General features: G+C 36.3%; 1 protein-coding gene across 1 annotated transcript in view; it reads left to right on the top strand.

The window, feature by feature from the left end:
* Window positions 1–9831, top strand: part of ARMC8 (armadillo repeat containing 8) — a 123254-nt gene extending 113423 nt beyond the window's left edge. Inside the window, exons 19-22 of the mRNA XM_044669990.1 lie at window positions 4548–4643; window positions 6407–6479; window positions 8379–8472; window positions 9503–9831. Coding sequence (XP_044525925.1) covers window positions 4548–4643; window positions 6407–6479; window positions 8379–8472; window positions 9503–9536 — 297 coding nt within the window. The 3' untranslated portion in view covers window positions 9537–9831. The remainder of the gene's footprint in view (window positions 1–4547; window positions 4644–6406; window positions 6480–8378; window positions 8473–9502) is intronic.
* Window positions 9832–17300: the final 7469 nt, after the last annotated feature.

The following is a 17300-nucleotide window of genomic DNA, read 5'->3' as shown; positions in this document are numbered from 1 at the left end:
TAGAGGATTTAAGGTGGCATGATCGTTTTGCTGCAAATGTCAATGATCTGAAATCAAAATTTCAGTTTACTGTCTAAATAGCCTGCCTCTCTGCTCTAAAAAAAATACTTCCCCTATATCATATTCTGGGTTTTGCTTCCACAGAAGCAGGAAAAGAATTCCTAGATAGAATAATGACTTATATTAATTTTATCTCTTCTATAAATCTAAAAGATAATATTTTTATCCAGGACTTTGGAGCTGTCAGCTTTGCTTCAGGACCCTAAAATTTCCAGACTTCAGCTCATTGGCTTGTCCATGGATCTAACTAGTCTTAAGTAACATCAGAAATATGTTATCATTGATTATCAGATTTTCATTTTTTATGCCAACTTTGACTCAGAGCATGCTTGGTTCAAGTGCAGGACAGAAGTCTGCAGTATTCCTTCCTCTCTGATCCAGATCTTACCAAATCCTCATTTCCTTAGATCTGATATCATAGTTGATTTTGTTGGGTGGCTTATTCCTAAGGTTTTTCTTAGATTTCTTTATTTCCTTTCTTTCTGTAAATATTTCCAAGTATTAATAAGGGCTTGTGCTCTTGGAAACCAAGCATTTAGGACACATTCTCAGTGGTATCCACCAAGTTGACCTTAAGCAAAGCACCCAATGTGACTCTACTTCATTTTTGGCAATCTATTTAGTGCCTGCCCAACCTCTTTGTGGGCTAGGAGGAAAAATATCTCTTGAAGATTTTTCAAAGAAAAGAAGCTATAGGAAACATAGAAATAATGAGTCTTTAAACTGGAATCAAAGAGAAGGAAAAGAGAGAACAGACTGAATCTGATTAGAGATAGCCAACTTCTGTTATAGCATCTCGAATTCCATGGTTTGCATGAGATCCTTTAGTCCTACATAGCTGAAGTTTTGGTCTGAGGAGTTTCTTGTCTCTGTGCAATTATCTACCTGGTCTCTGCAGATTCAGGCTGCAGGCTTGTCTAGATTTATCACATTGAATTTTTGGTTCTTAGAAAAAAAAAACTTTGACATCATTGTGGGAAATCTCTTTCCATAAAAGATTACTTCATCCTCACTTCCACTGGAAGTACATTAACCTGGCCAAAGCATGTTAGAGTAACATCGGTTTTGAATCATCAGTGTATATATTTCAGCCATTGATGTATATGTGTATATGTGATTTTCCAACTGGATATGATTCCTCAGCTTCCTTTCCTCCAATATCAAAAGTATAAAATTATATTTACTTGTGGATTTTATTAGTGGCCCCAAGTTTTAATATCACATTGACCATGGCATTTGCTTACCTTTTCCCAGTGTGGTGTGTCCTTCATAGTATGCTCCATAATCTTAACTGTGTAAGTATTAGAGCAAAAAATGTAGTCCGAGTTTGCCCTAACTTGACAAAAGTAGCCTTAGCCTGTTAGGCATTCAGCGTCTTTGTCATCCTCTGGTCTATAGACAACTTAACAATAAGAAAGCCTTAAGCATCCATGGATATGGCTGCTTCAAGATTTGGTACTCTTGTCCTGACCATATGTACTTGCTGTTCTGGGTCTTCCTAATATAGGATGAGGTGGAAAACGCATATACAATTTTTTTAAGTTGCTCAACTTCTTTTACATAATAAGCCCTGATCCAGCTTCACTTTCCTTTCCCATCTTTTTCTTCCATTTCTCTTTCTTGGTTTTATCTGCATTAAAACTTGAAAGAAAATAGAGCTGGCCTAGATGACCACCTGTGATTGTCATTTCTGCCTGCTTGCTTCTTGGCAGGTGGAGTTCTTATAAAGCTTGCTGTTCTGAATCTTTCTCTTGTAACATGAGGGAAGAGGAGGACTGGGAGAAACAGTTTTTTCAGTAAGTAATTTTTCCTTTGCTTCTGTAAGTGACTGGTATTGGCCAGGTTTTAATCTTAAGTATAGGACATGTTGTTAGTTCAGGAGAATAGAGGCAGAGGTTCAAGGGGAGGAGGAATTTTATGCCAGTGTTAGTTGATAGTAGTGGCTGATGAGGCTTCCAAAACAACCAGTATCTGCCCAATATAATCATGAATTTTTAAGTGATCTCTTTCAAATAAATAGTTGAGTATTCAGCTGTTTGTCACCAAAATAAATGACCTCTCATTTCCATTCTCAGCCATATCCTCTTGGCTCATATCTTTAAATGGCTTTAATTGGTTTTCTGGAGGGAGAGCTCATCCCCTGGGGTCCATCATTGAGAAGTCCTTGCTGGAACCTGTCGGGTATGGTCCTTAGTTGTAGGTAAAGCAGAGTGGAGGGACAGCCCTTCTGGGCATTTACTTGTTTCTCTGTTATCATTCACTTTGCCACAGGGCCTTGAAGTTCCTTCCTTATTTCTTCTTGAAAGCCACACTGTTGCATTTCTTACCTCCCATCCTTTTCTTCTACTTAAAAAGAGGAGGGGAAGGGAATAAACATGTAGAGCCTTCTATGTGCTTCTATGCTTAGTACTCTTTTGATCCTCATAATAACCTTGTGAAATAGGCACTTTGATTATCCCCACTTTACAGTTGAGGAAACTGAGGCAACTTCAGAGTCACATAGCTAGGCAATGTTCAAGGCCAGATTCGAATTTTTCTTCCTGACTTCTTGGCCCCAGGCTCTACCCACTGTTCCCCTACCCCAAAAAAGACATCTGATCTAGATTCCTTTCAGATCCTTCTTAATTAAAACTTCCCTTTTTCTGTTCTGGGAATTGTAAGTTCCCTGGGCTGGACATATCAAAAAGACCAATAATTTCATCAGTGAGAGCATTCCCTCTCCCAACACAAATTATAACCCCTTAGTTCGTTATCTTCATGAATTTCTGTGACTAAAAAATCCACCTGGCAGCAAGCATACCAGTGACAAAACAGACCATTTCTGTATTCTGTAAACGAGGAAGAAAAGGTAAAATGGATAAGTGTTTGGAATAAAATATGGAGAAATATATCATTTCAATTCTACAAATCTGGAATTGTTATTGTTTTCTGTTATATGAGAAAACTTAAAGTAGTCTTAATCTACAGAAGAGTCAGCAAAAGGTTTTTAGGGGGCAGTTTGGTGGGTCAGTGGATTGAGAGCCAGGCCTTGAGACAGGAGGTCCTGGATTCAAATGTGTCCTTAAATCCTTCCCAGCTGTGTGACCCTGGGCATGTGACTTTACCCCTGTTGCCTAGCCCTTACTCTTCTTCTGCCTTGGAACCAATACAGAGTATTGATTCTTGGACAGAATATAAGGGTATTATTTTTTTTAAGTTTTTAATGTATAACCTTAGATATTCTCAATTAGTTCATTTCAATTTAGTAATCACTTTTTTTTTTAACCCTTTCCTTCAGTCTTAAATACTAAGTATTAATTCCAAGGCAAAAGAGTGCTAAGGGCTAGGTATTTGGGTGAAATGACTTGACCCAGGTCATACAGTTAGGAAGCCATCTTGCTGCCCCTCTGTAGTCACTTTTTTCAGAATCAGCAGCATATAAAACATTGTGGTTTAGGAGTGGAGGTGAGTAGGATACAAAGATGATTAAGACCTATTCCCTGCCATCTTTGAATTTTCAGTCTTGGGAGGGTAGGTATAGATCCAAGAGGCATACTATTATACTATAATCAAATAACATGCAAAATCACATGTGATTAGATTGTAAAAACTATGAATTAAAAGATCTTGACTTTTGGGATAAGAATTCAATATTTGGTAAAAGTTGTTGGAAATACTTATATTCACAGTTGATAGAAGGAAAGGGCATAAGGTCTGTACCCTACTGCCACTGTACCCCATAGGGACACCCATAATCACCCTCTCTAGGGATCAGAAAAATTCCCAGAGCTGCCAAGAAGGTATCCCTAACACAGATGGGGGACAAGGTAGATATCTTACCTACTAGCAAATAGAAGAGCCTTTTAAAAACTCTGAGGAGCCTGGCAATGATTACTGAATATAATATCTAACAGCTATCAAGGGATAGTAGACCTCCAGAGAAAGTATTTTACTGATAAGAAACTGACTGAGCTTTCTTCCCTAACTCCTCCTTATGAAATTGTCACAGTGAGCCAATGTGAATGGTAATGGAGCATATTCAGGATAATAAAATATTTTAAACTTTTTTGTAATAATTAAAAATATTATATAGGGTCTCTCCCCCTCCCCTTTAAAACTCAACTAAAATTAAAACATTACTTTAAATGCTACTTATCACGTTACAGAAACAATAGGGTTTTATGGCAAATTTTGTCTTAATAGTAACATGTTATATTTTTCTTTTACATTGTGATTATATGAAATGCATGTAGAACTGATGATTTAAAGATTTAATCTTGGTTTCTATATGGTCAGAACACCACAGGTTTTTAAAGTTTCTTTTGATCTAAAACAATTTTGCTTATTGTGGTTCACATTGCTAAAGATAAGAAAGTTTAGCATTTGGAAGGAGAAAATCCATGAAAATTCAAATCATGATGTATCAAAATTGTTTTAAAATTTTAATTGTTGTTGAGATGAACTAAAGCATGAGCCTATATCAATAACTATTTTTTCTACCCCTCTAGACATTATGTATATTGGCCAATATAGCAGATGGAACAACCGCAAAAGAACTCATTATGACCAATGATGACATTTTGCAGAAAATTAAGTATTACATGGTATGGCCATTTTCTTTTTTGCTTTGAGGGAGTTTTACCTGTTGTTTGTAAATTTAGGAGGCAGAACAGCTACACTAGTACTTTTATTTCAAAACAGATTTTTCAAAGACATCAAAGCAGCTCATTTTAACAATTTAACTAAAATATAAAATATTGTTGTGGCCAGTTGAAGAATGTGTACACAAGTAGGCACTCAAGGGAATAAAGAACATGATTTTTTTCTTTTAATAGAACTCAAATAGAACATCTTTCTAAATGAATGATTGGATTTTTGGTCACGGTCAATATGAGAATTTGTCTTAGCTACTCATTACTATTACAAGGATTTTGTTTTTCTTTATTGGGGGAGAGGGAGAGAGGTGAGAAAGAGAGAAAATGCTTGTTAATTGGAAAATAAAATGTAATTGAAAAAATTAAGAATGAAGTGGTTGCAGGGGCAGCTGGGTAGCTCAGTGGATTGAGAGTCAGGCCTGGAGATGGGAGGTCCTAGGTTCAAATCTGACCTCAGACACTTCCCAGCTGTGTGACCGTAGGCAAGTCACCTGACCCCCATTGCCTACCCTTACCACTCTTCTGCCTTGGAGCCAATACACAGTATTGACTCCAAGATGGAAGGTAAGGGTTTAAAAAAAAAAAAAAAAGAATGAAGTGGTTGGAAGGAAATTTAATTAGAATTATAAAATATTAAAACTGTTCATCTAGTTAATACTTTACCTTGACTATATCATAGTTATATTGAAAATTCATCTTACTAGGTATCAAATTTCTTCCTAAGTGAAATATTAAAAATTATGCTATGAAATGTTATATACATGTCAAAAATCAATACAGTGAATCTTCTTATCCAAATGTTTTGAGAATAGAGAGACAGAGACATTTTGCAGATTTCCACCAAAAAAAAGTCAGCCTGATTTATTTAATAGAAAGAACTAATGTGAAAAAAATTGAAACAAGTTGTTGAAATATAACTATAACAAAAGCCAGAGCTATAATACCTTGTATTTATATACCACTTTACAGTTTTAAAAAACTGAACATTTAAATTCATTATTTAATTGAAGCCTTACAACAATTCAAAGTAAGTGGGGCAAGTAGTTTTTAATCATCATTTTACAAATGAGGAAACTAATGCTCCAAAAGGTTAAGTGACCTTAAGTTCAAGTTCAAAGTAACTAATTTAAATAAGAATCTTCAAAATAATACATTCAGTAATTGCCTGGGGTCTAATGTCATTTGTAGTAGAAAATTTTCTGTGAACTTTTTCCTTATAATTGATTTTATTTTTCTTACCTAGATTTATGATTTTGAGAGGTAGTTATAAATAACTTAACCATGTTCTTTGGTATCTTCCCAATTGAACAATAATAACTTACCCCTTCCTGAGATGCAGATTTATAAGGAAGCAAATCTTCTTAACTTTTCAGTAAGATGTACAAGTTGAATGAAACACTTATAAAACACTTCATTTTAAAACATAATATGTTTATAGAAGTACCAACACTCATTGTACCCTAACCCTACTATTCTCAAATTTCAAAACAAAACAAAAACCCGAGCAAGTATATTGTATCTTCTAGTTGATAATAACATGAAAGGTTATCTAATAATGGCAAGATATCAGCAAAGAATTCCGGTACTAATATCTCTGTATTTATTACCCCTAAAAACTCTTAACTGGGTGGATTTCTCAGGATTTGATTACTTAAAATGTGATTATATATAAAATTACCTCTTTTTTTGACATAATTTCCCTTGTCATTTAGGGTCATTCCCATGTTAAACTACAGCTTGCTGCCATGTTTTGTATATCAAACCTCATATGGAATGAAGAAGAAGGTAAGAAGAAAAATTTGAAGCAGAAAGTTTTCTGTGAGGTTATTTTATCTGGAAAGCACCAGATATTCCTGCAAGGTCATTTCTAGAAGCAGAGGCAAGAAGTCATCTTCTTTTCTGCTTCATTTTCTAGTTTTGGACCCTGCTCTAGTCTCCTCCCACCCCCCAAAAAAATTCATGTCCTTTTGTGCTGTGAAATAAAAACGAACCCAGTGCCTGTGCATCTAAATAATTACTAGGCACCTTGTTTATTCAGAACAAAGCTAGATGCTTTGGGGGTGTCATAAAAAAACTAAGATCTCCAGTCTCTGCCTTGAAACAAAGACTTTGAAAACAGTTTGAGAAAACTTAACATATAATCTAAAGATAAAACTACTCCAGATGTTGAATTAAGGGTGTAATTAGAGGTGAGATGATTAGTAAAAAAGGAAATATTCTTGGAGGAGGTGATTTTTGAGATAAGTTTTGAAGTAAGTGAAGTCATAGATTGGTAAAGAGTAGAACAGTGAACATTCTAATTGTGGAGAATGATGTGGGCCAAAGCTTAAATAAGCAGATTGTGCATGAATTTTAAAAAATAAATGATCATGACAAGTAAAAGGAAATGGGTTGCAGAATGCTGAAAAATAGAGTTGGTAAGATGGAAGGAGCCAGTTAATGAAGAGTTCTGAAGATGAGATTGAGGGATCTGGATTTAATATATAGGCAAGAAGGAGGCACTTTTTGAGGAGGGCATGGTATTTGGGAAAGATTAATTTACCCAGCATAAGCATATACAAATACATAAAATGGACTGAAGGAAAAGAGATACTAGACAATTGAGAAATGAATCTACTTTCACTTAGCTTAAATATTTACTAACTTCTTATTCTCTCCTTTTACCTCACGCATTGTAAACCTATTCTTTGTTCTCACTATGATCTCCAGTCCCTCAGTTGCTCAGAATTCTCTCATGATCCCTCCTCTGGTTTCATTTTCTCCCTTCCCAATCTCAGTCCTGGAGTTCACTATCTCAGGAATATCTCAGGCTTCTCAACCCCTTGCCTCCTTGGCCTATCACAATGCACCCTAACCCTAGCTCAAAGTTACCTGATCCATCTCCTCTGCTCCCACTCAGCCACAGCTGGGGAGAAACCAGAGGAAGTCATTGACTATTGTGACGTGTTCTGTTACAAATTGATGCTACACCATCTCATCTGGGCTCTCATTGAAGCATACAATTCCTTTATTCTTCTCTATTTACTTCTCTGAGTCAGTTCCCACTGTGGCTACTCCCAACCTCTCACATACCATCCTCTCTCACTTGTGGCTTTGCCTTATACTTGACAGAGAAAGTAGCGGCCATTTGCCCTGAGCTCCCTTCTCCATGTCTCTGGATGACATAGCTCTTCACCCCATCCTTCACATCTTTATTCCATACTTTGATGACGAGGTGACCTTTCCCCCAAGGCCAACCCATCCGCCATGGATTATCATCTGTATCATGCACCATGTATACACCATGGCACTGTCCTGGCTTTCTCTTCTGTATTCTTTCTTACTGATCATGGTTTAATTATCTTAAAGTAGATGTTTGTGAGATAGCATTAATTTTTTTTACCTTTTTTTGTTTTTAATTTTCTTTGAAGAAGTTAATCAATGTGCTTTCTTTTTTTAACTTTTGGGCTAGATCTGTGATATAATCAGTGTAGGGAAAATTGGAGTAAAGAAACTTTTTGCACAGTTGAGTAACTTAAGAGACTTACAGAGTTGTTTGGGGCACTGAGAAGTTAGATGACTTCCTCAAGGGCACACATAAGCATTGTTCAAAAGGAAGTCTTGCATCCAGGTCTTCCTGACTCCCAGGCTAAGTCATAGTTCTACTATACAATGCTCTCAGTAATCTCAAGTTTTATTTTCCAGGTTCACAAGAACGGCAAGATAAATTACGAGATATTGGCATCGTAGATATTCTACACAAACTCAGCCAATCACCAGATACAAACCTTTGTGATAAGTAAGTATCTCTGACATTGAATATGAAAGTACTTAAATTGCATAATAATCTACCATGCTACTCTTTGTATGCAGTTTGTCATAATTCATATCCTAGATTCTCTTTATGTCCATTACGTATCTCTGTTGCTTTCTAGATGACCTACAATTTTGATTTTTCAAAGGTTATATATGGTATTGCATGATCTGTAGCCATCTAGCATCACCAAGAGGTGATGTGGGGAATTATGATGAATTATTATTATGAATACTTAAGCAGTAATTCAGAACAAAATTATATCAAATATTTTTTATGAAATCTTGAAATTACTTTGTCTAATATTACTTTGAAAACCATTGTGAGTTTATTGTTTCATATGTAGTTGTAGATATATAAGCGAGTAATATTGTCAGGAAAAGATAATAAGACAGATACCCTAACTATAATATACCAATAAGTTCAGTTTTAGGTTTTTGTCTTTGTTTTAATTCCTTCAAAGGAATTGTTTTCCCTGTCTTAAATCAAGCTATAGTATACAGGTATAGTTCAAACAAACGTCCAGAAATTTCTTGTAACATTCTTATAATGTTTTTGGGCAGCTATGCTGTTCCGACTTCCCTTCTTTGTTTGTAATTTACACATTTTATTTTTTCACTGTATAAAATTCCCCTAACTAGCAATTGTACTTGATTAAGAGTACTTGCAGGAGCAGCTAGGTGACTCGGTGTCTTGAGAGTCAGGCTTGGAGGAAGGAGGTCATAGGTTCAAATCTGGCCTCAGACACTTCTTAGTTGTGTGATCCTGGGCAAGTCACTTAACCCCCATTACTTAGCCCTTACTGTTCTTCTTCCTTGGAATCATTATACATTATTGATTACAATACACATTCTTGATAGAGGGTGAGGATTAAAAAAAAAGTTATCTGCTATTACCTCCTTAAAGTGATGCCTACTACATAGCTTTCTTTATTTTGGATTATGAGATTATAATTTAGCTAAAACTTGTCAAAAAATTTCACAGCTAGTTACTAATTTATTGTTTGTGATTTCAGGGCAAAGACAGCACTGCAGCAGTATCTCGCATGATGGGAGATCCAGCGAGTCTTCAGGTCCCCCTCCCGTTTGTTTAAGGAATAACAGGAAATAGCCTCATTGGGTTCCTTATATTTGCACAAGTCACCTTGGACTGAGTTTCTCTCATGTGCAGGGAGCTGTTTTGCAAAAGCAATTTAGTAGAATAGATCTCAGATACATCTTGAGAACCTTCTTCAAGGTAGTAACTTACTCAGAGGACTATTGTGTTTATTTTTTCCTGAGCTACCTGGACTCTATTAGAACAATCAATCGTCATTTTCCTTTGGACCTACAATTTTTTGCCTATGCTGCAGCCACTTTGTGTGTGAGTGTGTGTGTATGTGTGTGTGAGTGTGTGTGTGTGTGTGTGTGTGTGTGTGTGTGCACGCGCGCGCGCGGATGTATGTATGAGGGAATACCTCAGAATTTTGTTTTCTTATTTTACGTGTGAAAATCTCTTTTCTACAGATTTTCCAGGGTTTAAGCGTTGCTTGCTGTATGAAAACTTTACTGAATTATATACAGTTTGAATGATATGTTATTTTAAAAACAAAAATTTGTTAAGTGTTCCATAAAGGTTATGTTGAATTTTGGTCAGATGAATATTTGTAAGTAAAAATATATGCATTTCTGAACCTCAAACTTAACTTACATATATTTCCTTTAAAAAAAATGATAGAGAGAGAAAATATGGCTCTAGATGACCTGAATAACAGGCAATATTAATGGTGCTAGCTAGCATCTTACTGCCGCACAATATTAGCAGGTACTAGTGGCTCTTTCAGCCCAGTTAAGTTCTCAGGCTTCCTTTGTAAAGGGATGAGGTAGCTCTCCTTGGGTTTTTGAAACTATCCAAGGAGAAATGTCATGGTACTACTGATAGTGATGCTTCTGTGGCAAAGCACTGCGAGAGAAGAACCAGTGGGTTCAATGCCAGCACTCACTAGGGAACTTGCCAGTCACATTTGAAGACCCAGATCTCCTGCACCAGTGTGTACAAGTCTTAGGATCAGCATGGTAAGTGACAGCCATTGGACAGGGATTAGGCAAGACCATTGCAGACCAGATCATTTCTTAGAAATGCTGTCAGAGTAAGATGGAGGGAATCTGGCAAGTGTGAGTTTGAAGATTCATTGTATCCTAATATTTGCACTTCCTACAGAACATATCACTGTGAAATGAATTCGTTTCTCCAAAGTTAAGCTATTTCAGGAGGCTCAAGGTAGAGTTGAACAGTTTAAAAAGAAGTCTTTCTCAAGAGCATTGCTAAGTATAATTAGCACTATGTAGCCAGGAATTGAAACATAATGTGCTTTTATGAAAGAAATCAGGGCTTTAGGAACTATTTGGTGCAGTCAGGCACCTTTCATGAATAAGGATAAAGAACTTAATGTCCAGAGAAGGAAGAGAAAATACCCTCATGATGGTTGAAGATTATATATTCCCTCTGCATAATATATGTATCCTAACTCCTTAATAGCTTTTAGCTTAAAATGTTCTCCAAGCTGTGGGTTGACTTGTCCTCAAGCGTTTACATAAAACATAATGCAAGTTACAGTGGACTAGGAGAGGGAGAGATCTTTCTCATTTTCCTTCAAATAAGAGATCTCTTGAAGAAGGAAACCAGGCTTGAAAACCTAGGCAAATCTACAATTTGGGTCAAAAAAAAAAAACAAACAAAAAAAACCCTGGGATTTCATTACCCAATTTTGACAAATATTCCTAGTATATAAACTGCCCAGTACTTTCCTTTATATTATAGAGTTTATCATTTTGGATAAAAGAGAGCATTTTCCCAAAAAAAATATATTCAATTTCATTTTTCTCCTACTCTGAACATTGACACTTAGATCACATGATTTAAATGCAGAGATAGTGAATGTTTATTCCTTCAGGACATCAATAAAAAAAAGTCTATTAAAATAAGCATCTGGATTTTGCAGAGAGATCAAAATACAAATATGAGAAAACCTGGGGGTATTTTTTTTTAAATCTAGTTTCTTGGAAATAAAGCCTTATTTTAAAATATACTCAAATGATGAAAGTTTTTCTAGCACTAAAACCATCCTCGATTAAAACTTTTAATGTGAAAACACTCCAAAGTTAGTATCAAATTAAAACAGACCAACAATAAAATGCTAAGACAATCCAGATATCACATGGAAAGAAAAATAGTATTTTTCCAGAATAACATCAGTAGACATTAAAAATCTACTAAATAGCATTTTCACTTTCATACTATGTGAACTGATATTGCCTATGGGTGTATACAAATAGGAAAATTAAAAGTGCTTTACCACAAACTAGCTCTTCTGAATTTCATGGGGGAAAATGTATTTATTATGATAATACTGTTTTCTGCGTTACATGCAATTTTTAGTCTGCAAGACACTGGCAACAGTGGGAAATGGTCTCGTGTACATAGCCCAAGTTCTTAACAAAGCTTCTCAACAATCTTTAATACTGCTTTCTGTTTCTCCTTTTTTCTCCTGATTGTAATCCAGAATTCATGAACTAGAAAAGAATGTCCAATTTAATAAGTTGCATTTATTTCTTGAAGCACTTTATTGAGAACAATATATGTTCTGGTAGTGTTTGGATAAAATTATGACTTTTAACACATGCTAATAAAGCCAAGAAAAACCACAGCAACTTCTAAAACTTACTGTATGTTTTCCAAATGTCCAGTGTGTTAGAGAACTTTGGGAAAAAAAGGTATTCTCTGACACTTGAAATCCATCTCTCAATGACCCAGAGGGCTGAAAGGTGACTGAGTTTCAGAGGTTCTGCCTTAGTCATTCAAGCCTAAATCTGAGTACAATAATCCAGGTTATGTACCTCTCATTGAAGTGAATGGATCTAATGACATCCTAAGGCAATTTTCCATCTCAGTCACTTCTTCTGTGGCTGCTTCAGCCTGCTGCCACCTTCCTCTGGCAGGCACATTCTTCCTTGTAATTTAGCTTTGACTTCAACTCCCATTTACCACTTCTACCTTAATATTTCCCTTGTCATTTTCAGTTCTCCTCAATTTTCCATCTTTCTCATGAATCCCATGTTTCCATTACTCCTGTTTTCAATATATATCTGCTTCACGGGCAGAAGCATGTGGGTACAACTGCTGTGTAAGATGCCAAAGAACATTACAAGAGTAAATTTGCCTAATGAAAAGAGCCCTAATTTGGGAAGCAAGAAACCTGCCTTGATTTTATCTTCTGTAAAACTTGACGTAATGATACATTTCACAGGAAACCTAATGAGTAAACAAGTAAGATGATTTCTATAATGGCCAGCGAGAGCGAGGAGGAGGGCCCACCAGCCTAGGGATGCTGTTGAGTAACAAATAGAGGAAAAGGAATGTGCCGTGTGAACTGAAACTAAAGTCACTGAAGGACAGTATGGTCAGTCAGCTAGGAAGCATTTATTAAACACGTACTATGGAGACAGCTAGGCTCACAGATAGAGCACCGGGACCTGAAGTCAAGAAGACCTGAGTTTAAATGTGACTTCAGACACTTATGAGCTGTGTGACCTAATTTCTGGAGAAGGAAATGACAAATCACTTTAGTATCTCTGCCAAAAACAAACCATGGACGGTATTAGTGTGCTCTGGTCCATAGGGTGTAAGATAATATAAGTAATGGGGTCACCAAGGATATTAAAAATCAACTATGGGGTTTGTGGGAACACTCTCTGGGATGTAAGAGAGACTAAAACTGAACACTGAAGTCTTGTACAGCTACACCACTCCCAATTGAAAAAATAACAGCCAACTGTCACTCTGGCCAGAGGCTTTGAATTAACTGACAAGGTAACAAGGTGAAATTGGGTTTTAGTTAGAAACAACTAAAAGGAGGGATAGGAATGACTACTCTAAAATCTTAACACCTAATAACAAAATCCAAAGGGACAAGGAAGGACTTATTCACTACACTAATTTAAGCTATCTAACTAACAGGGCCCAAGGAGCTATACTGGAGTCTCTGGGTTTCTGCCTCAAACCTGGAACCTGCCAGGCTTGAGTACAGCTGGGGCTTTTGTGGCTTTGGGATTTCTTACTGCAATCCACTGATGATGTCTGGATGCCAGGAGCTACAGTTGTCTCAGGAACTAAGCAGTAAGGGTTTTGCTTGAAGCACTGTCCTCTTCTCTTGTTCTTTCCTTAAATGCCACACCACACAGGATCCCAGGGGAAAACAGGATGCAAGGTGTCCTTGCTCTGAGGTCTCCCAGGCTGGCAACAGTTTTTGCCTACCACTAATGGAGTCCACACACAGCACACAGATAGACTTCCTCCTCCTTCATTCCAACCTGGAATTCCCAGCTCCAGCTCCTTCCTGCTAGGTACTTCCTAATCAATATATAATCAATACCTAATAACTAGCTAATCTAATCTTACTCACAACAGTTCCCCCCTTTGCACAAAGCCAAAATTACCAAAATTTTGGTATTTGTGCACTACAAACTAAACTAAAATTCTAACCCAAAATAACAAACAACCTACACTAACTCTATTCTATCTAATACTATCCTACTCTACCCTACACTAGGGATTTCAACAAGGATAGGTAAAAAGATAAATACATTGAACAGTTACATAGTTCAAAGCATAAAACAACAAGTAACAATGCAAAAATTCCCAACAAAAATCAACAGCAAATATGAAATATCAACACAAAAGTCAAAACAGACATCAAACATAACTCCTATTCTAATACAGAAATATCCTACCAACTAATAAATGCAAACCATTTTGGAAAAACATCTTAACACAACGTTGCATAAGTCTTTACATCAAAATTAAAACAAAACGGTAAACTCCCTTATGCAAATTACATTTGAATGTTTGCAACTCAATTACATCAAAGTATTCACAGAATTTACATTTATACACATATATACACATTCAATATATACATAATATATACATACATGATATACATGTACGTACACATAATAGATATATCAAATATACATATGTACACCCTTTACATATATACAATACTTACACTATAATACAATTTACAATATATACATACTATTTACACTACTATTTACATTACTTGTGATATGTGATCTGTAGTATGTTATATGTTCTTCATGTAATGCAATTTTGTTATGTCAGTTATATCTGCACTGTAATGTACATTAATTAGTACCTTATCTTATCCTCTAACCTAATCTAATACTATATCTATTCTACTAAACTATTCTAAACTAACCCTAATGTATTAGTGTATTAGTCTAGCTACATCTATCTAAATAACTAGCTAATCTTTGTTAGTAACTATCTCTTGTTAGTACTTACTTATCCTATAGCTAATTCTAATTTTGTTAGTATTATACATTGTCTCATTCCATAAGGAACACAATGTATCCTAACATGTTTGTGTTGTATGTATCTGATTTGTTATGTTGTTTCTTTGCTATATTGTGTTGCAACATGTTACTGATGGATATATGATACCTACCAAAACTCCAGATCTCCTTTAGATCTCCTTCAGATCTCCTTTCTTCTCACGATGTTCCATTCCTCTAGGAAATCCTCTCTTCTCTCCGGTTTTCCTCTTCTTCTTTTCTCCATCGAAGGTCTTGATAATTTTATGTGCAATGTTGGATGCATATGAGTATGTAATGATACTATATACATTATCCCAAAACTTCCAAACTATTTAATCCAAATTGTCCATGATTAATCCTCTTCTTTAAGAAAATCCTCGAAAATGAAGTTTTAGCAGTTCAATTCATAAGTCCATCAGTCTTAATAGAAAGTCTATAAATCCTGAATCCTCTTCATCCATATCCTCTTCCATCCGAATGTCCTCTTCCACTGGAATGATCCTCTCCTTACTGAACTTTCTGACTGCAGACTCTAATTGACTGAAGATCTCAAATTACACAATCTCTTCTTCTTCTTCTTTTCCTTCTTCATCATTATTAACAATTTCTACAGTTTCATTATCTATTCCATGTGCTAATTTAATGTGAGAACAATGATTCCACGAATCTCTACCTAAAACTTTTACAGAAGATGGTGAAACTAATACAATTGTATAAGGACCTACCCAATTTTGTTCTGTTGCCGATGTTTTGGCAAAATTTTTCACATAGACCATATCACCTGGTTGAAAATTATGAAGAGAATAATCCAATGGACCAGATTGAATTAATACTCCCATATCTTGTAATTCTCTTAGCCTCTGCTGTAAAGCACTTAAATATGAAGCAATTTGACAATCACCTCCTAAGAGTGATGCATAAACAGCCTTACAAGTTTTTGCCTGCAGTGGAGCATGTCCAAAGAGCATCTCATACGATGATATATGTAGATCCACTCTTGGTCTCGTACGTAGGTAAAACAAAGCTATGGGAAGAATCTCTGGCCATTTGAGATGAGTTTCAGCACAGAGTTTCCCAATCATAGTCTTGAGTTCCCTATTCATACGCTCCACCTGACCTGAACTTTGCGGATGGTATGGAACATGATATTTAGGTGTTATTTCTAGATTCTCATAGACTTTTCTAAGGATATTCTGAGTGAAATGAGATCCCTTATCTGAATCTATGGTTAAAGGTACACCAAATCTAGGCACAATTTCTTTCAGTAACACTTTCACCACAAAACTAGCTGTATTTGTATTTGATGGAAAAGCTTCAGGCCATTTAGTTAGTCTATCGACTATCACAAGACAATACTTGTATCTTCCAGCTTTAGGCATACAGATATAATCAATCTGTAAACTCTAAAATGGACAGTATGCTAAAGGTCTACCACCCAAGCCTAATGGGATCTGGAATCAGAAGACATGAGTCTTAGCACTGCTAAGACTTTTGAACCTTGGTTTTTGTCACCTATAAAATGATGACAATTAAAAATAATAAGATGTAAGGGTTATACTAATCAATTTATTTTCTTAAATCCTTGCTTTTTGTCCTAGTAATAACTCTAGAACAGAAGGGCTAAGGAAAAAGGTTAAGTGACTTGCCCAGGGTCACACAGCTAGGAAGTGTCAGAGGCCAGATGTGACCAATCAGTTATTTAGGTATTTACAAATAACCTACTATGTGATAGACACTGTGCAAAAAAATGAAACAATTTACTCAAGTAGTTTACATTATAGTGGAGGAGACAAAGACATACAACATAAAGCATAAATATAAAGTTAGTAAATTCATATATATTGTATATATGTAAGATAGTTAAATATAAGAACATGGGAGGGAAGGCCCTAGAAGTCAGGGGGTTAACAAAAGCTTCACACAGAAGAAGGTTGAGGGAATGCATTCCAGGTATGCTGTGCACCCAGTGCCGAAGTACAGAGATAGGAAGGAAGGAGAATCAGCGTGCCTGGATTGCAGAGCATAAGAGGGAAAGTAATATTCTTCAGTCTCCTGCTAACTGGGTCCCCTGAGGGAAGGGTATGAAAGTGGGCCAGGGGGTGGGGAGGGCAGGTGTGACTTCTGTCTCCCTCTGTGAGAGAGATTTCCTGTCTCCTGCTCCTCTGACATCCATCCTTGTGTGAGGAGAGGAGCAGCTTTCCTTCCGACCAAGTGCTTTCCATCTCCTGCTGTGTGTATCCTCTGCAAGATGTTGACAAGAACTGCACAACTCCCACCTCTCACTGCTCCCCCACAGCCTGATCTCGAGCCATCCATGAGAAGATGAGCAACTTTTCCTCTGACCAGTTGGGCCCTCCTGTTGCACCTGTCTAGAGGGAAGAGGAAAACTGGAGAGAGATTTCCATTCTCTGCTGCATTTGTCTCCTGTCTGATCTT

The sequence above is a fragment of the Gracilinanus agilis genome, chromosome 3, assembly GCF_016433145.1.
Source record: "Gracilinanus agilis isolate LMUSP501 chromosome 3, AgileGrace, whole genome shotgun sequence".
Classification (NCBI taxonomy): Eukaryota; Metazoa; Chordata; class Mammalia; order Didelphimorphia; family Didelphidae; genus Gracilinanus; species Gracilinanus agilis.
The sequence above is the reverse complement of the archived record's forward strand: the minus strand, read 5'-3'. Positions and strand labels throughout refer to the sequence as shown.